Here is a 22,055-nt window from a genome sequence, read left to right on the forward strand (position 1 = left end):
GGCATTGGAGCTATGCTTAGCCACACAGACATAAAACCATAAAATACGGGAGAAAAATTAGGCCATTTGGCCCATTCAGTCTGCTCTGGCATTTCATCATGGCTGATCTATTTTAACTCCCAGCCCCAGTCTTCTGCCTTCCTACCCGTATCCTTTCATGCCCTGTCCAATCAAGAATCTATCAACCCCTGCCTTAAATATGCTTAAAGATTTGGCCTCCACAGCTGCCTGTGGCAAAGGATTCCACAGATTCACACTCTCTGTTCTAAAAGGACGTCCCTCTATTCTATGGTTGACTCCTCTGGTCATAGACTCTCCCACTATAGGAAACATCCTCTCCACGTCCACTTTATCAAGGCCTTTCACCATTTGATAGGTTTCAATTAGGTCACCCCTCATTCTTCTGAATTCTAGTGAATACAGTCCCAGAGATATCAAACACATTTCATATGACAAGCTGTTCAATCCTAGAACCTCCTTTGAAATGCTTCTAGTTTCAAAATGTTCTTTCTAAGATAAGGGGCCCAAAACTGCTCTCAATACTCCAAGTGAGGCCTCACTAGTGCTTTATAAAGTCTCAATATGACATCCTTGCTTTTATATTCTAGTCCTCTTGAAATGAATGCTAACATCACATTTGCCTTCCTCACCACAGACTCAACCTGCAAATTAACCTTTAGGGAATCCTGCACAAGGAATCCCAAGTCCCTTTACATCTCGGTTTATTTGTATTTTCTCATAATTTATAAAATAGTCGACCCTTTCATTGTTTCTAGCAAAGTGCATGACCATACACTTCCTCACACTGTATTCCATCTGCCACTTGATTGCCCATTCTCCTAATCCGCCTCTTTCTGTAGTCTATTTCCTCAAAGCCTACCTGCTCCTCGTGTTGTCTGCAAACCTTGCAACAAAGCCATCAATTCCATCGTCCAAATCATTGATATATAACGTAAAAATAATCAGTCTCAACACAGACCCCTGTGGAACACCACAAGTCACCGGCAGCCAATCAGAAAAGACTCTCTTTATTCCGACTCTTTGCCTCCTGCCAATCAGACACTCCCCTGTCTGTCCTGCTTGTTATTTCTTCAAAGACATCCAACAGATAGTCAGGCAAGATATTCCCTTGAGGAAACCATGCTGACTACAGCCTATTTTTTTCATGTGCCTCCAAGTACCCTGTAGTCACATACTTAACAATCGACTCCAACATCTTCACAATCACAGAGTTCAGACTAACTGGCTTATAGTTTCTTTTCTTCTGCCTCTCCCTCCTCTTGAAAAGTGGAGTGACATTTGCAATTTTCCCGTCTCCAGAGCCATTCTAGATTTTAGTGTTTCTTGAATAATCATGACTAATGCCTCCACGATTTCTTCAGCCACCTCTTTCAGAACCCTGGGGTGTACACCGTCCAGTCCGGGCAGATTATCTACCTTCAGTTTCTCAAGAACCTTCTCCTTAGTAATGGCAACTTGACGTGTTTCTGACCTCTATCACTCTGAAATTCCCACCATACTGTTAGTGTCTTCCACAGTGAAGACTGATGCCAAATCCTTACTCAGTTCGTTCGCTATTTCCTTGACCCCCATTATTACTTTTCCAGTGGTCTGACACCCACTCTTGCCTCTCTTTTATACTTTCTATATCTGAAGAAACTTTTGGTATCTCTTTGATATTATTGGTTACCTTACTTTCGTACTCCATTTTCATCTTCTCAATGACTTTTTTAGTTGCCTTCTGTTGGTTTTTAAAAGCTTCCCAATCCTCTAACTTTCAATTAATTTTTGCTCGTTATATGCCCTCTCCTTGGTTTTGACTTCTCTTGTCACAGTTGTGTCATCTTTCCTTGAGAATACTACTTCCTCTTTGGGATATACATATGCTGTGCCTTCTGAATTACTTCCAGAAATTCCAGCCATTGCTGGTCTGCCGTAATCCCTCCCAGTGCTCTTTTCCAATCAATTCTGGCCAACTGCTCTCTCACGCCTCTGTAATTCACTTTACTCCACTGTTAAACTGATACATCTGACTTTAGCTTCTCCATCTCAAATTTTAGGGTGAATTTGATCATATTATGATCATTTGCCCCTAAGAATTCTTATACCTTGAGTGTAAAGAGAGTAGAGCAGGGGTAATTACACAACCTTGTGGTGGACCTGTGCTGATGGAGACTGCGGAGGAGATATTGTTGCCAATCCAAACTGACTGGGGTCTGCAAGTGAGGACATCGAGAATCAGAGGAATTATTGAGGCCAAGGTCTTGAAGCTTATTGATCAGTTCTGAGGGGATGATGGTATTGAGTGCTGAGCTGTAGTTGTTAAAGAACATCCTGATGTTTGCATCTTCACTGTCCAGATGTTCCAGGGTTGAGTGAAGAGCCGGTGAGGTAGAATCAGCTTTGGGCCTGTTGTACTAGTAAGCAAATTGCAATTGATCCAAGTCCCTTCTCAGGCAGGAGTTGATAAAGTTTCATCACCATCCTCTCAAAACACTTCATCGCTGTGGATGTTTGTGCTGTTAGACAACAGTCAATGAGACTGGTTACCATGTTCTTCTTAGGGTCCGGTATAGTCCTCAGCATACCGAAGTGAAAGGTCAACGATATTGGTGAACACTCCAGCCGGTTGATCAGTTCAGGGGGGTTTTTAGTACTTGGCTAGGTACCCCATCTGGGTTGGATGCTCTTTGTGGGTTCACCCTGTGAAAGATGCTCTCCTATCGGCCTCAGAGACTGAACTCACAGGATCATCAGGGGTTGTGGGAGTTTGTAATGGTTCCTCAATGCTTTGACGGGCATAGAAGGCATTGAGCTGACCTGGAAGTGAAGCCCTGCAGTTGACTATGTTGATTGATTTTATTTCATAAGGTTACGGCATTCCGCATTGAAACCGTGTCACAACTGTGAGGCATTAATTCAAGTTTAATATGGAATTGCCACTTTGCCTGTGAGATGACTTTGTGTTACAGTGTGAGGGTCTAGGACCGGAAGGCACAGCCTCAGAATAGAGGGACATCCATTTAGAACAGAGATGTGAAGGAATTTCTTTAGCCAGAGGATGGTGAATCTCTGGAATTCATTGCCACGGATGGCAGTGGAGGCCAAATTATTGGGTAGATTTAAAACGGAGGTTGATAGGTTCTTGATCAGTCAGAGTGTCAAAATTTATGGGAATAAGGCAGGAGAATGGGATTGAGAGGGAAAATATATCAACCTTGCTGGAATGGCAGAGCAGACTAAGAATTAAGGTCTTATTCCAAGTAAGATATTAACAGGCATCTTTGTCCCCTCCAAATAAACTTTTATTCATTTTTTTCTGATAAAATATCAAACACAGTGCAGATGGCAATTTTTATCAACACAAATATTCTACCCAAAGAATGGAAACCCACTGTTTTTAATTATTGAAAAAAGTACACACATTAAAGGGGAATCAGATGTGCAAAATTACTCGGAGTTCAGATACTTCACCAATCAGTCTTGTTCAGTAGTAAACAATTCAGCAGTAAATAATCGGTTCACAGACAAAGCGTTCCTCGTTTTTTACCTCCCTGGGCACAGAGTGTGGAAATGGGAACAGGGAGATTAAATTGATTTATTTTATTTAGCGATACAGCGCGGAGCAGACTCTCCCTGCCCAACAAGCCGTGCTGCCCAGTAATCCCCCGATTTAACCCCAGCCTAATCACGGGACAACTGACAATGACCAATTAACCTACCAACCAGTACGTCTTTGGACTGTGGAAGGAAACCTGAGCACCCGGAGGAAACCCGAGCAGTTTATGGTGAGGACACACAAGCTTCTCATAGATGGCGCCGGAATTGAACTCTGATCTCTGGAATGCCCTGAGCTGTAATAGCGTTGTGCTAACCGCTAAGCTACCGTGGCGTCCTAAACGATGTTTCGTTCGCAGGGTTCAGCCTGGTGTTTGGAGAAGAGGTGCAGTTTGGGCTCAGGGCAGCAGAGGGCAGTGGCGGGGCAATGTAGAACTGCATTGTTCATGTGATTTCAAATCGCAATAAAGGGAGTTAAAAAATTCAGATACCTGGCATGAAATGCTGGTTCAGGTCACAGTGAAGGTGAGACAGCTTGAAGAGATCAGGCTGATTCAGTATTGTCCTGCAGGGAGTGAAGTCTTGTCAATCGAGCAGACCTTTCTCTTCAGTGGATGGAGACCAGGCCTGCGCTCTGAACAGGGAATGGTGCAGAAAACCTCCAGCCCCATTTCAGTGACGTTGGAGGTTGACTTTTCCCAATTCCTGTGCTTAGCCCAATCCCCCACCCTCGGGAGTGGTCATTACGCCTCACCGCTACCCCCCAGCAGCCAGCTGGCCATCAGAGACAACAGGAGTCTCACTGCAGTTTGGGGCTGACTGCGAGGTGTACCATGATGGGTTGGGGTGGGATATGAATGGGTAGGATCACCCAAACAGACAGACAGACAGACACACACACACACACACACACATCTACATTCACTCCCACGGATACGCACACGCACTCACACACAGATACAGAACACACACCCAAACGCAGGCACATACATGTGTACACACATAAGCATAAACAGACATACATGTATATACATACAGCCACACACACGTGTGTGAACGTACATGTATGTACACGGATGCACAACCCACATTCTGGACAGAGAGTGAGAAGTAACATTCTAAATAAGGGGTGTTTTCGTATCACCAGGTACCGGCTGAATCAGACCACAGTGGAAGACGGTGTGTGATGATGGTTGTAAATGTAGGATGTTGAGAGAGGTGATAAATCAGCCTTGATGGAATGGCGGAGCAAACTCGGCTCTGATCTTATCTCATGGATAAACAGCAGGTATTTTGAGAGCAGTAAGCTCCCGCAGACAACTGCGATCACACCCAGTGTAATGCTGTTAACCGAGGATTAATTGTCGTTCTGGACATTGTAGGAACTTCTCCTGATCTTGTACAAAGTAATGGCCCAGAGAGATCTTATCTTATACTAATTGAAGAGAGGAGCTGAGGGGACCAGCAGCAATGGGCAGGACAGGGAGAGAGGGTGATGTGCTTCGGAAGTGGACTTGGCACTGATGGCAGGACCTGCACTCGGGGCTCCAGGGCAGTAGTTGAACTGAGATCACCAGAGAGGGCTGAGCGGCCCTGACTGAGCAGTGCAGATTTAACAAATCCGGGGCCCAGGGGGACATATTCAACCCCTCAAACCTGTCAGACAGGAGATCACCGCTGTGAGAGTGTGGGTGTGCAGGAGGGCGGGAAAGGGGCTGACATATTTTGCTGTTGGTGTTTCGTTCTGTTGTTCTGGCTGCCAAGCATCGCGGGAATGCTGTGTTGGTACCGGAATACGTGGAGACACTTGCGGGCTGCCCCCAGCACATCCTTATACGTGTTGATTGTTAACGCAAACAACACATTTCACTCCACGTTTTGATGTGCAGTTCATATTACTATTACTCTATCACTATTTATTATTTATGGAGCAACTGTAACAAAAACCAATTTCCTCTGGGATCAATAAAGTATGACTATGACTATATGGTAAATAAATCTCAATCTGAATCTAACTTCTGCCTTAACTGGGCTAAGGCTCTGGGCCTGTCCTCATTGGAGTTTAGCAGAATGGGGGAGTGGTGAATCTCACTGCCACGCAGAGGCCTGGATAGAGTGGATGTGGAAAGGATGTTTGCTGTAGTGGGGGAGTCTGCAACCAGAGGGTACATCCTCAGAATAGAGAGACGTCCACTTAGAACAAGTGGACTTAGCCAGAGGGTAATAAATCTGCGGAATTCACTGCCACAGGCAGGGAGGACAATGGGGTTGGGAGGGGTAATACAGAAAACAGCCGTGATGGAATGATAGAGTAGACTCGATGGACCAACTGGCCTAATTTTGCCCCGATGTCTTATGGTCTTATCTCTGTTTACTTTGGATCCATGCTTTATTTTCATGGTTCAGCATCAGAATTGTAAAGTTCCCAATCTCTGCCTGTCAGTCTCTCTCTATCCCTCTCTTTCTCTATCTCATTCTCTCACTATCTCTCTCCTTCCCTCATTCTCTCTCTCACCCTCTCTCTCATTCTCTCTCTTACTCTTTCATTCTCTCTTTCTCTCATTCTCATACTACCCCTCTCCTCTCATTCTCTCCCTCTCACTCTCTCTCTCTCCCTCACTCACACTCTCTCTCTTTCTCGCTCTCTTTCTCCCTCACACTCTCTCTCTCTCTCTCTCTCTCTCGGGACAGGGTGAGTTTCACATTCCCATTGCTCCCTCTTCACGAGGAACTGCCTTTCGTCACCAGCCCGTGTCACAGTGTTCAGATTTTGTGTCCTGCCCTCTCTTCTCACCCACCTGCTCATCACCCTTACCCCCACTCTCCATCTTACCACCTCCCCTGACGTAGGAGTTCCTGGCCTGGGGCCCAGCCTCCTCGGTTAATGGTTTGGAGCCCATGGCATAAAATAATTTGGGAACCTCTGCCCTACACAGACTGAGGGCTGGCTGGGTAGGGGCCCTGGGGTGGGGCTACTGCCTCCCACGAACTGGGACAAGATTGGGGAGACTGACATACTCTGAGATGGGATGTACCGTGGAGAGCATTGGAGCTGTTTGTATCGTCGTCTGGTGTGGAGGGGCCACTGCACAGGATCGGAAACACCTGCGGAAAGTTGCAAGCTCAGCTTGTGGGCACCAGGCTCCCCAGCACATCCTGGAAAGTGATGCCTCACAAAGGTGGCACCTGTCATTAAGGACCTGCCTCACACAGGACATGGCCTCTTCTCATTGCTACCACCGGGCAGGAGGTACAGGAGCCTAAAGACACACACTCCATGTTCCAGGAACAGCTTCTTCCCCTCCACCATCAGATTTAGGAACGGACATTGAACCCATGAACACTGCCTCGATATTTGCTTTGTTTTGCTCTCTTTTTGCACCACGTAATTAAATTTTATATAGATCTTTGTTGTAATTTATAGTTTTATTATTATGTATTGCAATGTACCGCTGCCGCAAAACAACAAATCTCACAAAGTATGCCAGTGATAATAAACCTGATTCTGATTCGACTGGGATGGGTAGAAAATAAATTAATTAAGAAATGACACATTCATTTTTTTTTTAGAAAAAGCTTCACCTTAATAGCTGCTGTGAAAACAGATACAGTACACACAAACCGATAGGAGGTAGGTAAGGACGGGGCCTGTAACATAGATCGATCCACGACGACACCCTAATCCATAATTAACCATGCCCTGTAGCTAGATAAGAGAGAAGACAGTCTTCACATCACTTTCAGTAGTCTGGGAAACCACTTAGACACATACACATGGTGTCTCTAAAAGAGCGGAGGTCAAACTCCCAAATAATACACACAAAAACTCCATGGACACACACCCCTCCAAACACCACCCGCCCCTAAAACACCCCTGGGCACAGAAAACAATTTTTTTTTGGCATTTCCATTTTTTAAAAAATAAAAGAAGCAAGAAGCTAGAGACAGACTGTTTTATCTCTCCCCACGCTGAAATGCCAGCTCCTCCTCACATTCCTGTGCCCTCCCGGCACATCCTCTCCCCCACCCCCCTGGGGGGACTAGTCAATCGTGGTGACTGGAGGAATCTGTCCACCTCAGGTCCAGGCTGCCAGGGCAGCATCAGTGTAAGGAACAGGAGGAAGATGGGCGGGGAGGGGTGGGGTGTAAGTTGGCAGGGGACACACTCCGCATTCAAGGCTCTTTGCCAAGAATTAATGTCTTCCCTGCCCCAACGTAACACCTCTAACCCACCCCCACACACACATGCGCGCGCACACACACACATCCACTCACCCACACCCACACAATGGCCAACCTCCCCCCCCCCACTACCACATTCCCCCCCTCTGGAGACTCGTTCTGAAAGGAAGACCCGCAGAAGGAGCTCCTCACATTCCCTGTCGGCGGGAACCAGCAGCCACGAGCAGGCCTGAGGCCTAACTCTAGGGCTGACTCCAGTAAATGAAGCTGCCTGCTACAGACTGAGCCCTGATTCTAAATTGGCGACTGAACTGCGCCCCCCCTTCCCTCCACCCCCCCCCCCGTGAACCTTAAAGTCAGTAGTAATTCACCTTTCCAGAAACTTTCGGCTCCCATTTTTTTTTGGCAGGACCTCCAACTTACTCTCACAGCTATCAATACTGACAGACCCATTCTCCACTACTGGGGGTCCCCCTTTCTAATACTGCACTTACAGGAAGCTGTAATTAAAAAGTAATTTATTCAGTATGAAGGGTCCCTCCCTCTCCCACCCCACAGAACCAGTCCCGGTTAGATTCACCGTTCTTCCTGTCTTCAGGAAAGTGTCTGGGGAGCAAGCAGACCAAATCTGGATGCATCCTGGAGCTCACCTCTTTTGCTTTCTCTGTTGCTAGGGGCTCCCCTCGGGGACGTTCACCACGCACAGAAAGTTAACCAGGACCAAAACAAAAATTAACAAGTGGCCGTGGGGCCCTCCGATACACGGAACAGGCATCGTAAAGTCACAATAGTCCAATTATACCCTTGAAGACAGGAGGCAGTTTGCCTTTAACGGTTAGATTTCTCTCCGGGTTGTTGAGGGCCTTCACCTCAGTGCGGGTTCAAATGTCAGTGCGCACCCAGGCCGCGTTACCAGTTCATCATCGAGTTCCTGTTCAGTGTCATGAAGAAAACCTGGCTACTTCCACCAGAGCGCACAGACGCAAAGAAGACCTACAGAGACGGGGAAGCCATCAGGGTGTGGAGCACCGAGGGAGAGAGGAATCGGGGAGGCAGAGAGAGAGAGGGGCAAAAAAAAAGGAGAGATTGAGAGAGAGAAGAGAGGGGGAGTGAGAAAGAGGATGGAGAAAAGGGAGAGCAAGAGGAGGACAGGGAGAGAGGAAGAGGGGAAGAGAGGGAGAGAGGGAAGGAGGGAGAGAGGGAAGGAGGGAGAGAGGGAAGGAGGGAGAGAGGGAAGGAGGGAGAGAGGGAAGGAGGGAGAGGTGGAGAGAGGAGATGGAGAGAGAGTACAAGAGAGGAGAGAGATTGATAGATGAGAGAAAGAGAGAGGGAGAGAGATCAGAGGAAGGTTGAGATAAGAGAGAATGAAGTGCAGAGGAGGGAGAGGGAGAAGAGAAACAGGGAGAGTTGGAGAGGGCAGAGAGGGAGAGAAAGGGGAGAAGGGGGATAAAAGAGTGGAGAGAGGAAAGGGAGAGAAATGGGAGGGGGATAGAGGGGAAGGAGAGATGGAGAGAGAGAAAGAGGGAGAGGGAAGGGTGAAGGGAGGGCAGGGAGAAGGAGAGAGAACAGATTTTTGTTACAAAGCTCTGGTCAACCTGTATCTAGAATACTGTGTTCAGTTCTGGTCGCCCCATTACTGGGAGAATGTCAAGAGTTCACCAAGATGCTGTCTAGATTAGAGGGCATGTGCTTTAACGAGAGATTGGACAAGCTTGAGTTGTTTTCTCTAGATCAGTGAAGGCTGAGAGGAGACCTGATAGGAATTTCGGAGTAGCTAGACAACTGGTATGTTTTTCCCAGGGTTGAAATGTCTAACATCAGAAGGCATGCATTGAGGTGAGAGGGGGTAATTTCAAAGGAAATGTTAGGGGGCAAGTTTTTTTTACAGAGAGTGGTGAGTGCCTGGAGTGGTGGTAGACACAGATATAAAGTTTTAAAAGCTCTTGGACGGCCACATGAATGTACAACGAATGCAGGGATATGGACATTCAAGATCCAAGGTCTTCATGTTGGCAGAAGGGATTAGTTAATTAATATTCTAATTACTAGTTTAATTGCTGGAGGGATTGAATTTAACAGCAGTGTGGTTATGCTGCAACTGTATAGGGTACTGGTGAGGCTGCATATGGGGTACTATGTGTACAATGAAGAGGAGGTTCACTGGGTTGATTCTGGAGATAAGGGCGTTAGCCTACGAGGACAGACCGAGTCATTTGGGACTGTACTCGAAGTCCAAAGTTCAAAGTAAACCTATTGTCAAAGTACATACTGTATATGTCATTAGAAACAACCCTGAGATTAGTTTTCTTGCGGGCATTCACAATAAATACAAGAAACACAAGGAATTATTGAAAGATAGCACCCAACAGGATGGACAAACACAATGTGCAAAAGACAAAAAACTGTGCAAATAGAAAATAGAAAAAAATAAATAAGCAATAAATATTGAGAAGATGAGATGAAGAGTTCCTGAGAATGAGTCTATAGGTTGTGGGAACAGTTCATTGTTGGGGTGAATGAAATTGAGTGAGGTTATTCCTACTGGTTCAAGATACTGATGGTTGAGGGTTAATAACTATTCCTGAACTCTGGTGGCGTGGGTCCCCACTGGAATTCAGAAGAATAAGAGGGGATCTCATAGAAAAATATAAAATTATGAAAGGGATTGATAAAATGGAGTAGGAAAGTTATTTCCAATGGTAGGTGAGACAAGAACGAGAAGATATAAATGTTTGGGGGATTAGATTTCGGACAGAGATGAGGAAAAAGTGCTTTTCCCAGAGTGCAGTGAATCTATAGATTCCTCAGAGAAGGAGTAGAGGCTACATCATTAAATATAGTTAAGACACAGTCAGATAACTCTGATGTGCACGGTCCCAAGTCCGGGGCTAGCAACTTCATTCTGTAAAAACCCAAGCTGCAGAAAAGCCAGCAGAAACTCCAAAGACCTCATCGCTGGGAGAGGAAGGGTCTTCAAAGATGGGCTACACCTGGTGACAATGGGAAAAATTGGCCCAGCACAGAGGACCCTGGTGAGCTGCTGTGGTGGCTTATGTCCCAGGAGGGGCAATGGGATTTAAAGAAGAGAAGAACAATTAGATAGGTATATACAAAGCAGGGGAATTGATGACTCTGGGGAAAAGGCAGGCAGGTGGAGCTGAGTCCATGACCAGATCAACTTGATCTTATTGAATGGTGGAGCAGGTTCAACGGGCCAGGTGGTCCATTCCGGCTCCTATTTCTAATGTTCTTTATTCTGATTAGTTGGGCACAACATGGTGGCATTCCTTGCTCTAAGGTTCTATTTCCCATTTCTATCAGTTTCTAAGTTTGTTATCTTTAGTTGTTTGTCCGTCCTGTTGGGTGTGGTCTTTAATTGATTCTATTGTGTTTCTGGTATTTACTGTGAATGCCTGCAAGAAAATGAATCTCAGGATGATGTATGGTGGCATACATGTACGTTGAGAATAAATTTACTTTGAACTTTAAAGTAACTTAGCGCCACGCCGCGCAGTAGTCCCGGATCTCGGTCTCTCTGTGCCTCTGGGCTGGTGAACTCCTTACCTTGTCATTCCGTTCACACAGAAACTTGAGACGCTGAGCTCTCTTATGCATGAAGACCCCATCCAGGTGGCCCGTCTCCACTGAGCGGATCTCGATGGCCTTCTCCCCCCATCCCATGATCTGGCTGGAATGGATATACGCTGCGGAAAACAATGTAGAGAGCTCGTTAGCTGGGACCCACTGCCAGCAAGCGATGAGAGATCAACTTCGGAAGGTCAAATTTGAAGGCAGCGTTGGACTGACTGTTTTAATTCTTAGGTTAGACTGTTTAATTGTTATTTTCTCTGTGGCTTAACAACTAAAGGTCTGTTTGTACTGTACTTCATATAATTGCTTATATACGTATAGTACTGTGCAAAATTCTGTATATATATATATATATATATAGAGAGAGAGAGAGAGAGAGAGAGAGAGAGAGAGAGAGAGAGAGAGCTGACGTGCCTAGGGTTTTGCACAGTATTATATTTGCCAACGTAGAGCGGGGAGCCAGTTGTAAATCTGGTTGGAGTAAAGGATGTTGAGAATGGCATGGGTAGAATGCCTTGGAGCACTACCCCACTTTCCTGCCTATCCTTCCATATTGTCTGATGTCCTTGGATATTTAATTTCCAATCCTCTCCACCTTGCAACCACGTTTCTGTAATGGCCACTAAATCATACCCCTTTGTACTGACCTTGTTCCGAATACTACGGGCATTCAAATAAAGTGTCGTTACACTCATTGTGCTTTTAAAATCTTGTAATCTTTTACTCTTTTGCACGTGACCTTTCTTCACTCCATTCTTACTTTTCTCTTTTTTATCTTTTGCTTTTCTTTATCTTTATCCACACTTCTCTTTTTTCCTTTATCCGTACTTCTCCAATCTGTTGAACACACCCCTCCATGATTTAGTTTAAAACTCTCCCTCTCTTCACTTGCTAGACTGTCTGTTTTCAACTCTTTGTTCTATAACACTCAATAAAATGATTGTGAAGCAACAAGTTTTATGCCTCTTTCCTAACTTCTGAAAAAACCTTGGATTATACACTTCAGAATGCAACAGCAGAGTACAGGACTCTTGGTCAGATTCTTAGCAGTGTGGAGGAACAGAGGGATCTTGGAGTCCGGGTCAATAGATCCCTCAACGTTGCAGCAGAGGTTGCTAGGGTTGTTAAGCACGTGTATGATGTGTTGACCTTCATTAGTTGGGGGATCGGGGGATTGAGTTCAACAGCGATGAGGTAATGACGCAGCTCCAGAAAACCCTGGTCAGACCACACTTGGGAGTATTGTGTTCGGTTCTGCTCACCTCATTATAAGAAGGATGTGGAAGCTCAGAGAGGGTGTACGGAAGATTTTCCAAGATGCTGTCTGGATTATAGAGCATGTCTTATGAGGATTGGTTGAGCAAGCTCGGGGTTTCCTCTTTGGAGTGAAGGAGGACGAGAGGTGACTTGACAGATGTGTACAAGATGATAAGAGGTACACATTGAGTGGAATCCAGAGATTTTTCCCAGGTCAGAAATGGCTAATACAGTGATTGGAGGGAAGTATAGGGGAAGATATCAGAGGTAGGTTTACTTACACAGAGAATAGAACACTCTATCAGGGGTGGTGTGTATATATACTTCGCTGGTCAGGGTACCAGCTGTCTACATGATATGGAACCAGAACCAAGTTTACTATCGCTGGCATGTGCCACGAAATTTGTTAACTTAGCTGCAGCAGTTCAATGCAATACATAATATAGAAGAGGAAAAACAAAATAATATTATAAATAAATAAGTAAATCAATTAAAGTATACGCATACTTAAAAGATTAAAAATCATACAAAAAACGAAAATAATATATTAAAAGAAGTGAGGTAGTGTCCAAGGGTTCAATGCCCATTTAGGAATCGGATGGCAGAGGGGAAGAAGCTGTTCCTGAATCGTTGAGTGTGTGCCTTCAGGCTTCTGTACCTCCTACCTGATGGTAACAGTGAGAAAACCGCATGCCCTGGGTGCTGGAGGTCCTTAATAATGGACGCTATCTTTCTGAGACACCGCTCCCTAAAGATGTCCTGAATATTTGTAGGCTAGTACCCAAGATGGAGCTGACTAAATTTACAACCCTCTGCAGCTTCTTTCTGTCCTGTGCAGTAGCCCCCCCATACCAGACAGTGATGCAGCCTGTCAGAATGTTCTCCACAGTACATCTAAAGAAGTTTTTGAGTGTATTTGTTGACATGCCCAATCTCTTCACACTCCTAGTGGAGTATAAATGCTGCCTTGCCTTCTTTATAACTACATCGATATGTTGGGACCAGGTTAGATCCTCAGAAATCTTGACACCCAGGAAGTTGAAGCTGCTCACTCTCTCCACTTCTGATCCCTCTATGAGGATTGGTATGTGTTCCTTCATCTTACCCTTCCTGAAGCCCACAATCAACTCTTCCGTCTTACTGACATTGAGTGCCAAGTTGTTGCTGCGACACCACTCCACTAATTGGCATATCTCACTCCTGTACACCCTCTCGTCACCACCTGAGATTCTACCAATAATGGTTGTATTGTCAGCAAATTTATAGATGGTATTTAAGCTATGCCTAGCCACACAGTCATGGGTATAGAGAAAGTAGAGCAGTGGGCTAAGCACACACCCCTGAGGTGCGCCAGTGTTGATTGTCAGCGAGGAGGAGATGTTATCACCAATCCGCACAGACTGTGGCCTTCTGGTTAGGAAGTTGAGGATCCAATTGCAGAGGGAGGTACAGAGACTCAGATTCTGCAACTTCTCAATCGGGATTGTGGGAATGATGGTATTGAATGCTGAGCTATAGTCGATGAACAGCATCCTGACATAGGTGTTTGTGTTGTCCAGGTGGTCTAAGGCCATGTGAAGAGCCATTGAGAATGCATCCTCCATTGATCTATTGTGGCGATGGGCAAATTGCAATGGGTCCAGGTCCTTGCTGAGGCAGGAGTTCAGTCTGGTCATGAGCAACCTCTCAAAGCATTTCATCACTGTAGATGTGAGTGCTACCGGGCGATAGTCAGAAAGGCAGCTCACATTATTCTTCTTAGGCAGTGGTATAATTGTTGCCTTTTTGAAGCAAGTGGGAATTTCCTACCGTAGCAGTGAGAGGTTGAAAATGTCCTTGAGTACTCCCATCAGTTGGTTGGCACAGGTTTCCACAGCCTTACCAGGTACTCCATTGCGACCTTCTGCCTTGCGAGGGTTCACTCTCTTTAAAGACAGCATAACATCAGCTTCTGAGACAGAGATCACAGGGTCATCAGGTGCAACAGGGATCTTCACAGCTGTAGTTATATTCTCCCTTTCAAAGCGGGCATAGAAGGCGTTGAGTTCATCTGGTTGTGAAGCATCATTGTCATTCATACCATTGGGTTTCACTTTGTAGGAAGTTATGTCTTGCAAACCCTGCTACAGTTGTCATACATCTGATGTCCCCTCTAACTTCATTCGAAATGGTCTCTTCACCCTTGAAATAGCCCTCTGGAAATCATACCTGGTTTTCTGGTACAGGCCTGGGTTGCCAGACTTGAATGCTACAGACCTAGCCTTCAGCAGACAACGTACCTCCTGGTTCATCCATGGCTTTTGGTTTGGGAATGTAGAGTAAGTCTTTGTAGGCACACTCTCATCCACATAGGTTTTAATGAAGTCGGTAACAACTGCAATATCCAGGTTCGAAGATGAGTCCCTGAATACAGTCCAGTCCACCGATTCAAACCAGTCCTGTAGGTGCTCCTGTTGCTTCCCTTGTCCATACCTTCTTGGTCCTCACTGCTGGAGCTGCAGTCTTCAGTCTCTGCCTATACTCAGGGAGTAGAAGTACAGCCAGGTGATCAGAGCTACTGAAGTGAGGGTGTGGAATAGCACGATTCAAATCCTTGATGGTGGTGTAACAATGGTCCGGTGTGTTGTTTCCTCTGGTATTGCAAGTGATCTATTGATGGTAATTGCTTAGTGATTTTTTTCAGACTGGCCGGTTAAAATCTCCTAAAACAATGGTGAAGGCGTTAGGATGCGCTGTTTTGTGCATGTTGATCTCATTGCTCAGATCATCAAAAACCTGCTTGACATTGGTCTGAGGTGGAATGTATGCTGCTATCAAAATGACCTCGGAGAACTCCCATGGTAGGTAAAAAGAACGGCACTTAACTACAAGATATTCCAGGTCTGGTGAGCGGAATTGGGACAGCACTGATATACTTGTGCACCAAGAAGAGTTGATCATGAGGCATACTCCTCCACCTCTGCTTTTGAGAGACTCTACAGATCTATCCTGACAATGTATTCAGACCTGTTGATCTGAATCGTTGGATCCGGTAGGGAAGGGGTTAACCAGGATTCCGTGAAACAAAGGACACATGCGGTCCTGATGTCCCTCTGATTCAGCACCCTGGCTCTGAGATCATCAATGTTATTCACCAGAGTCTGCACGTTTGCCAGCAGGATAGTCGGTATCGGGAGTTTAAAACCCAGTTTCTTTAAACGCACTTGCATTCCTGATCCTGCATGGAATCCGAGAAGTCTGTCCGCAATCAGTGTTGTTTCTGTCAGTTTTAAGCAGCAATGGTTTGCTTAAGCACATTAAGATATCTTTATTGACTGTACTGACCTTGGAAGCAGTTGTGCTTTTTAGCTGTATCAGGCTGAAACGAGAATATTTAATTGTATCCATTGAGGTTTCTGCTACCATACGAGTCATCTTGAGGTGCCCCGGAAGAAAAAAAGCCAATACGGAGAGCAAGCTGATAATATACAAGACTACGCAAAAGCTTTAGGCATATATGCTGTATATCGCTAGGACGCCTAAGACTTTTGCACAGTACTGTAGTCATTTTATGTATTGCATTGTCCTGTTGCTGAAAAAAAAAAACAAATTTCATGACATGTGAGTGATGATAAACCTGATACGGGTCTCTATTGTGGACTGAGTTTGGGAAGGGGGCAGGGAGGGAGGAATTATCATTGAGAAAAGGAGAAGGGAGAGGGGAGGAGTGGGAGTGAACACGGCCCAGCACATCACACAAACCAATCTTCCGTCTGTGGACTCACTTTACACCGCACGCTGTCGGAGCAGTGCTGCCAGGATAATCAAGGACACGACCCACCCAGCCAACAGACTTTTTGTCCCTCTTCCCTCCGGGAGAAGGTTCAGGAGCTTGAAGACTCGTACGGCCAGATTTGAGAACAGCTTCTTTCCAACTGTGATAAGACTGCTGAACGGATCCTGACCCGGATCTGGGCCGTACCCTCCAAATACCCGGACCTGCCTCTCGGTTTTTTTGCACTACCTTACTTCCTAGTTTTCTATTTTCTAGTTATGATTTATAATTTAAATTTTTTAATATTTACTAATTCTAATTATTTTTAATATTTTAAATATTTAATATTTGTAATCCAGGAAGTGTGAAGCGCAGATAAATATCACTGTGATGATTGTACATTCTAGTACCAATTGTTTGGCGACAATAAAGTATAAAGTACCAGTGAAATTCTGCAATGATCAATAAACCAATTGTTTGGAAGCAAATGAACTTGCCTGGTGTCTCAGGGCTGAATATCTCCAGCATCACCACCCCACCCCGGCAGTCTTTTACTGGCACCTGTCCCACACCCCTCCCATGGGACCCCACCCTCGCCATTCCCAACATTCTTTGCTCCCACTAGATTTACATACTGCCTCTCTGCTCTAGTTTTATATATATATATGTTCCTCAGACTCTTGTACAGCATATATATATTTATTATAGTAATTTATGGCCGTTTTATTATGTAATGCAATGTACTGCTGCCACAAAACCACACATTTCATGACATATGCCGGTGATATTAAACCCGATTCTGATTCTGATTTTGACATTAGAAAGATTTCAGAAACTCTCAAATGAGCACACAGATGATAGACACATGGTGGGCTATGGGGAGGGGAAATGACCTGTACCTGCTGGAGTTAAGAAGAATGATAGGGAATCTCATTGAAACTTATCGAATAGTGGAAGGTCTAGATTGAGTGGATATGGAGGAGATGTTTCCTGTAGTAGGGGAGTCTAGCACCACAGAGCACAGCCCCAGAATGGAAGAACGTCCCTTTAGATCAGAGATGAGGAGGAATTTCTTTAGCCAGAGGGTGGTGAATCTGTGGAATTCATTACCACAGATGGCTGTGGAGGCCAAGTCATTGAGTATATTTAAAGTGGAGGGTGCTAAGTTCTTGATTAGTCAGGGCATCAAAGATTATGGAGAGAAGGCAGGAGAATGCATCTGAGAGGGATAATAAATCAGCCATGATGGAACGGCAGAGCAGACTCGATGGGCCAAATGGCCGAATTTTGCTTTATCAGTATGTCTTATGGACTAATGACTAGAGTGAGTGAAAAGGTTGGCACTATATTATAGGGTGAAGGACCTGAACTGTGTTATAATGTTCTATGTGCTGTGTTCTGTGTTCCATATTCTATGCTCAATAAGCAGAAAGGAAGAGAGGAGAATCTGTCTTACCAACTGACGTGGGCATCTCGCCCCACTGCAGCACGATATCCTTGGTGATGCGGCCGTAGGTGTTGACATAAACACCCTCATCCTCGTAGCACACTAGCATCTCCATCCCGTCTGTCTTAGGTAAGATGATGAGTGCATGTGGGGTGACGTTACCCTGAATCTAGAGTGGGACATGTCACAAAGAGTTCCAGGTTAGAACAGCTCATGAGCTGCCCCCCCCTCCTAATCTGTCCAAGTCCTCCTGCAGACTCTGTGCTGCTCCTGAATGTCTGGATTGGAGGGGCCACTGTACAGGATCAGAAAAAGCTGCAGAAAGTTGTAAACTCAGCCAACTCCGTCATGGGCACTGGTCTCTCGAGCATCAAAAAGACACCCATCACCCAGGACACAGAGTCATAGATAAGTACAGCATGAAAACAGACCATTTGGCCCATCACATCTGTGACAAACTTTTTAAGCTACCATCGACCTGCACTGGGATGCTAACCCTCCATTCCTCAACAAACCATGTACCTATGGGAACATATCTTCAATGTTGGAACTGAGCTTGCATGCACCATTCTCATGAATCTCAAAGGGAGGACGTTTCCACTCATGTTCACTTTAAAATTTTCACCTTTCTCCCTCAACCTATGATCTCTGGTTGTAGTCCCACCCAACCTCAGTGGAAAAAGCCTGCTTACATTTACCCTATCTGTACCCCTCATAATTTTGTATTCTTCTATGAAATCTCTCTCAGTCTTCTACAGTCTAAAGAATACAGTCCTAATCTATTCAATCTTTCCTTTTGACCCGGGTCCTCCAGACCCAGCAACATCCTTGTAATTTTTCCCCGTACTCTTTCATAGTCATAGTCATATTCATACTTTATTGATCCCGGGGGAAACGGGTTTTCGTTACTGCTGCACCATAAATAATAAATAGTAATAAAACCATAAATAGTTAAATAGTAAACAGTAAACTATGCCAGGAAATAAGTCCAGGACCAGCCTACTGGCTCAGGGTGTCTGACTCTCCAAGGGAGGAGTTGTAAAGTTTGATGGCTACAGGCAGGAATGACTTCCTATGACGCTCTGTGTTGCATCTCGGTGGAATGAGTCTCTGGCTGAATGTACTCCTGTGCCCAACCAGTACATTATGTAGTGGATGGGAGACATTGTCCAAGATGGCATGCAACTTGGGCAGCATCCTCTTTTCAGACACCACCGTCAGAGAGTCCAGTTCCATCCCCACAACATCACTGGCCTTACGAATGAGTTAGTTGATTCTGTTGGTGTCTGCTACCCTCAGCCTGCTGCCCCAGCACACAACAGCAAACATGATCGCACTGGCCACCATAGACTCATAGAACATCCTCAGCATCGTCTGGCAGATGTTAAAGGACCTCAGTCTCCTCAGGAAATAGAGGACGGCTCTGACCCTTCTTGTAGACAGCCTCCGTGTTCTTTGACCAGTCCAGCTTATTGTCAATTCGTATCCCCAGGTATTTGCAATCCTCCACCATGTCCACACTGACCCCCTGGATGGAAACAGGGGTCGCTGGTACCTTAGCTCTCCTCAGGTCTACCACCAGCTCCTTTCAACCTTCGTTACATCTTTCCTGTAGGTAGGTGACCAAACCTGCACACAATACTCCAAATTAGGTCTCACCAACATCTTATACAACCTCAACAAAACATCCCATCTCCTATACTCAATACTTTGATTTATGAAGTCAATGTGTCAAAAGCTTTCTTTATGACCCTATCAACCTGTGACGCCACTCTCAATGAATTATGGACCAGTATCCCCTTGTCTGCATCAAATTCCACCTGCCATTTTTTAGTCCATTTTTCCAGCTCATGCAAATCCCTCTGGAAGCCATAATCCCTGTTCACTACACCCCCAGTCTTGGTGTCATCCACAAATTTGTCGATCCAGTTCATCACATTAGCATCCAGATCGTTGTTACAGACGATAAACAACAAACCCAGCACAAATCCCTGCAGCACTCCTCTATTCACAGGCCTCTGCTCTCTGGCTTCTCCCACAAACCCAATGTCTTACCACCTCATCTTGAATGCCGAGCAACTGAAACTTCTCGACCCATGTGGGACCTTGCAAATGCTTCACTAAAGTCCATGTAGACACCATCCACTTTCCTGTTAACTTCCTTGAAAAGCTCTAAAAGATTGGTTAGACATGACTTACCATGCACGAAGTTATGCTGACTATCCATAATCAGTGAACATCTATCCAAATACTTAAGTATACATCTTGTCCCTTAGAATACCTTTCAATAACTTTCCCGCAACTAATGTCAGGCTCACATGCCTATAATTTCCTGGTTTATTTTAATAGCCTTTCTTAAACAGGGGAACAACATTAGTTATCCTCCAAACTTCCGGTAACTCACCTGTTACTGAGGATGACTTAAATATCTCTGCCAGGGCTCTTGTCTGCACTTGCCTCCTGTAGGGTCCAAGGGAACACCTTATCAAGCCCTGCAGATTTATCCACCCTTATTTGTCTTAGGACAGCAAACATCTCCTCCTCTGTTACCTGTACAGGGTCCATTAAGTTGGTGATGCTTTCTTACTTCTATAGACTCTGTATTCCTCTCAAGTTAATACAGATGGAAAACATTTATTTACGATCTACCCCATCTCTTTTGGCTTCACACATGGATTACCATTCTGACCTTCCAGAGGACCAATTTTGTCCTTTACAATGCTTCTGTACTTACTATGCCTGCAGACTCCCTTCAGATTCTCCTTTATCTTGTCTGCTAGAGCAACTTCATGCCTTCTTTTAGACTTCCTGATTTCCTTCTTGTGTTCTCTTGAATTTCTTGTACTCCATATGCATCTCATTTGCTCCTACCTGTTCATACCCGTTAAGCACTTCCTCTTTTCTCTTAACCAGGGCCTCAATATCTCTTGAAAACCAAGCTTTGTGCTCTCAAAACCTTTGAAGGCCTCCCACTTCCCAAGTGACTTTTGCCAGGAAACAACCTAGTCCAATCCACACTTGCCAGATCCTTTCTGATACCACCAAGATCAATATTTCTCCAATTTAGAATCTCAGCATGCGGACCAGACCTGTCTTTTTGTATATTTACTTTGAAAATAATGGTATTGTGATCAATAGATGCCCTGCCTCATTCTTAACGAGAAGATCAAGTATCACACACTCTCTCATTGGGACTTCTACGTACTGATTAAAGAAACTTTCCTGAACATAGTGGACAAACACCATCCCATCATGTTCTTTTATAGTCTACAATCTCTGTTCAAATTTGTTTCTCTGCATCCCTTGGACTGTTGGGTGGTCTGTAATACAGCCCCATTAACATGGTCATGCCTTTCTTATTTCTGTTCTACCCATAACGCCCCATTAGACAGGTTCTCCAACCTGTCTTGATGGAGCACTGCCATGGCATTTTCCCTGACTAGTAATTTCACTCCTCCTCTTTTAATCCCTCCTGCTCTGTCGCATCTGAAACAATGGAACCGTGCAACATTGAGCTGCCAGTCCTGCCCCTCCGGCAACCAAGACTCACTAATGACTACATTAGCATAATTCCCAGTGATGATCCATGCCCTGAGCTCATCGGCTTTTCCTACAATAGTTCTTGCATTGAAATAAATGCAACTCAGGACACTAATTGTACCATGCTCAACCTTTTGATTCCTGACTTTGTCTGAGGTCTTAACAACATGTCTCCACAAGCTCTCTACTATCTGTTCTGGTACTCTGGTTCCCATCCCCCTGCAACTCTGGTTTAAACCCCCCTCCCACCCCACCATGCAGCATTAACAAGCCTCCCCACGAGGATATTCATCCCCGTCCTGTTCAGGTGCAAACTGTACAGGTCCCACCTTCCCTGGAAGAGATCCCAATGATCCAAAAATCTTATGCCATCCCTCCTATACCAACACCTTAGCCACATATTAAATTGTATAATTGTCCAAGTTCTGGCCTCACTAGCACGTGGCATGGGTAGCAATCCTGAGATCACAACCCTGGAGGTCCTGCTCTTTAACTTAGCATCTAACTCTCTGAACTCCTGATGCAGAACCTCACTCGTCCTACCCATGTCACTGGTACCTACATGGACCATGACTTCTGGCTGTTCACCCTCTCACATAAGAATGCTGAGGACTCGATCTGAGGCATCCCGGATCCTGGCAGTTGAGAGGTAACATACCGTCAGGGAATCTTATACTCACCCACAGAATCTCCTTTCTGTTCCCCTAACTAATGAATCCCCTATCA

The 22,055-nt window shown here is 45.2% G+C and overlaps 1 protein-coding gene across 4 annotated transcripts in view; it reads right to left on the reverse strand.

Moving 5' to 3' along the window:
* Positions 1-8,094: 8,094 nt before the first annotated feature.
* The window catches only part of LOC140196143 (traf2 and NCK-interacting protein kinase-like), a 290,127-nt gene continuing 276,166 nt past the window's right edge, over positions 8,095-22,055 (reverse strand). For all 4 annotated transcript variants that reach the window (XM_072254879.1, XM_072254878.1, XM_072254877.1 and 1 more), the window contains 3 exons: positions 17,799-17,958; positions 11,305-11,444; positions 8,095-8,733 (listed from right to left, as the gene is read on the reverse strand). In XM_072254879.1, coding sequence (XP_072110980.1) covers positions 8,650-8,733; positions 11,305-11,444; positions 17,799-17,958 — 384 coding nt within the window. In that variant the 3' untranslated portion in view covers positions 8,095-8,649. The remainder of the gene's footprint in view (positions 8,734-11,304; positions 11,445-17,798; positions 17,959-22,055) is intronic.

Source organism: Mobula birostris, chromosome 4 (genome assembly GCF_030028105.1).
Source record: "Mobula birostris isolate sMobBir1 chromosome 4, sMobBir1.hap1, whole genome shotgun sequence".
Lineage (NCBI taxonomy): Eukaryota > Metazoa > Chordata > Chondrichthyes > Myliobatiformes > Myliobatidae > Mobula > Mobula birostris.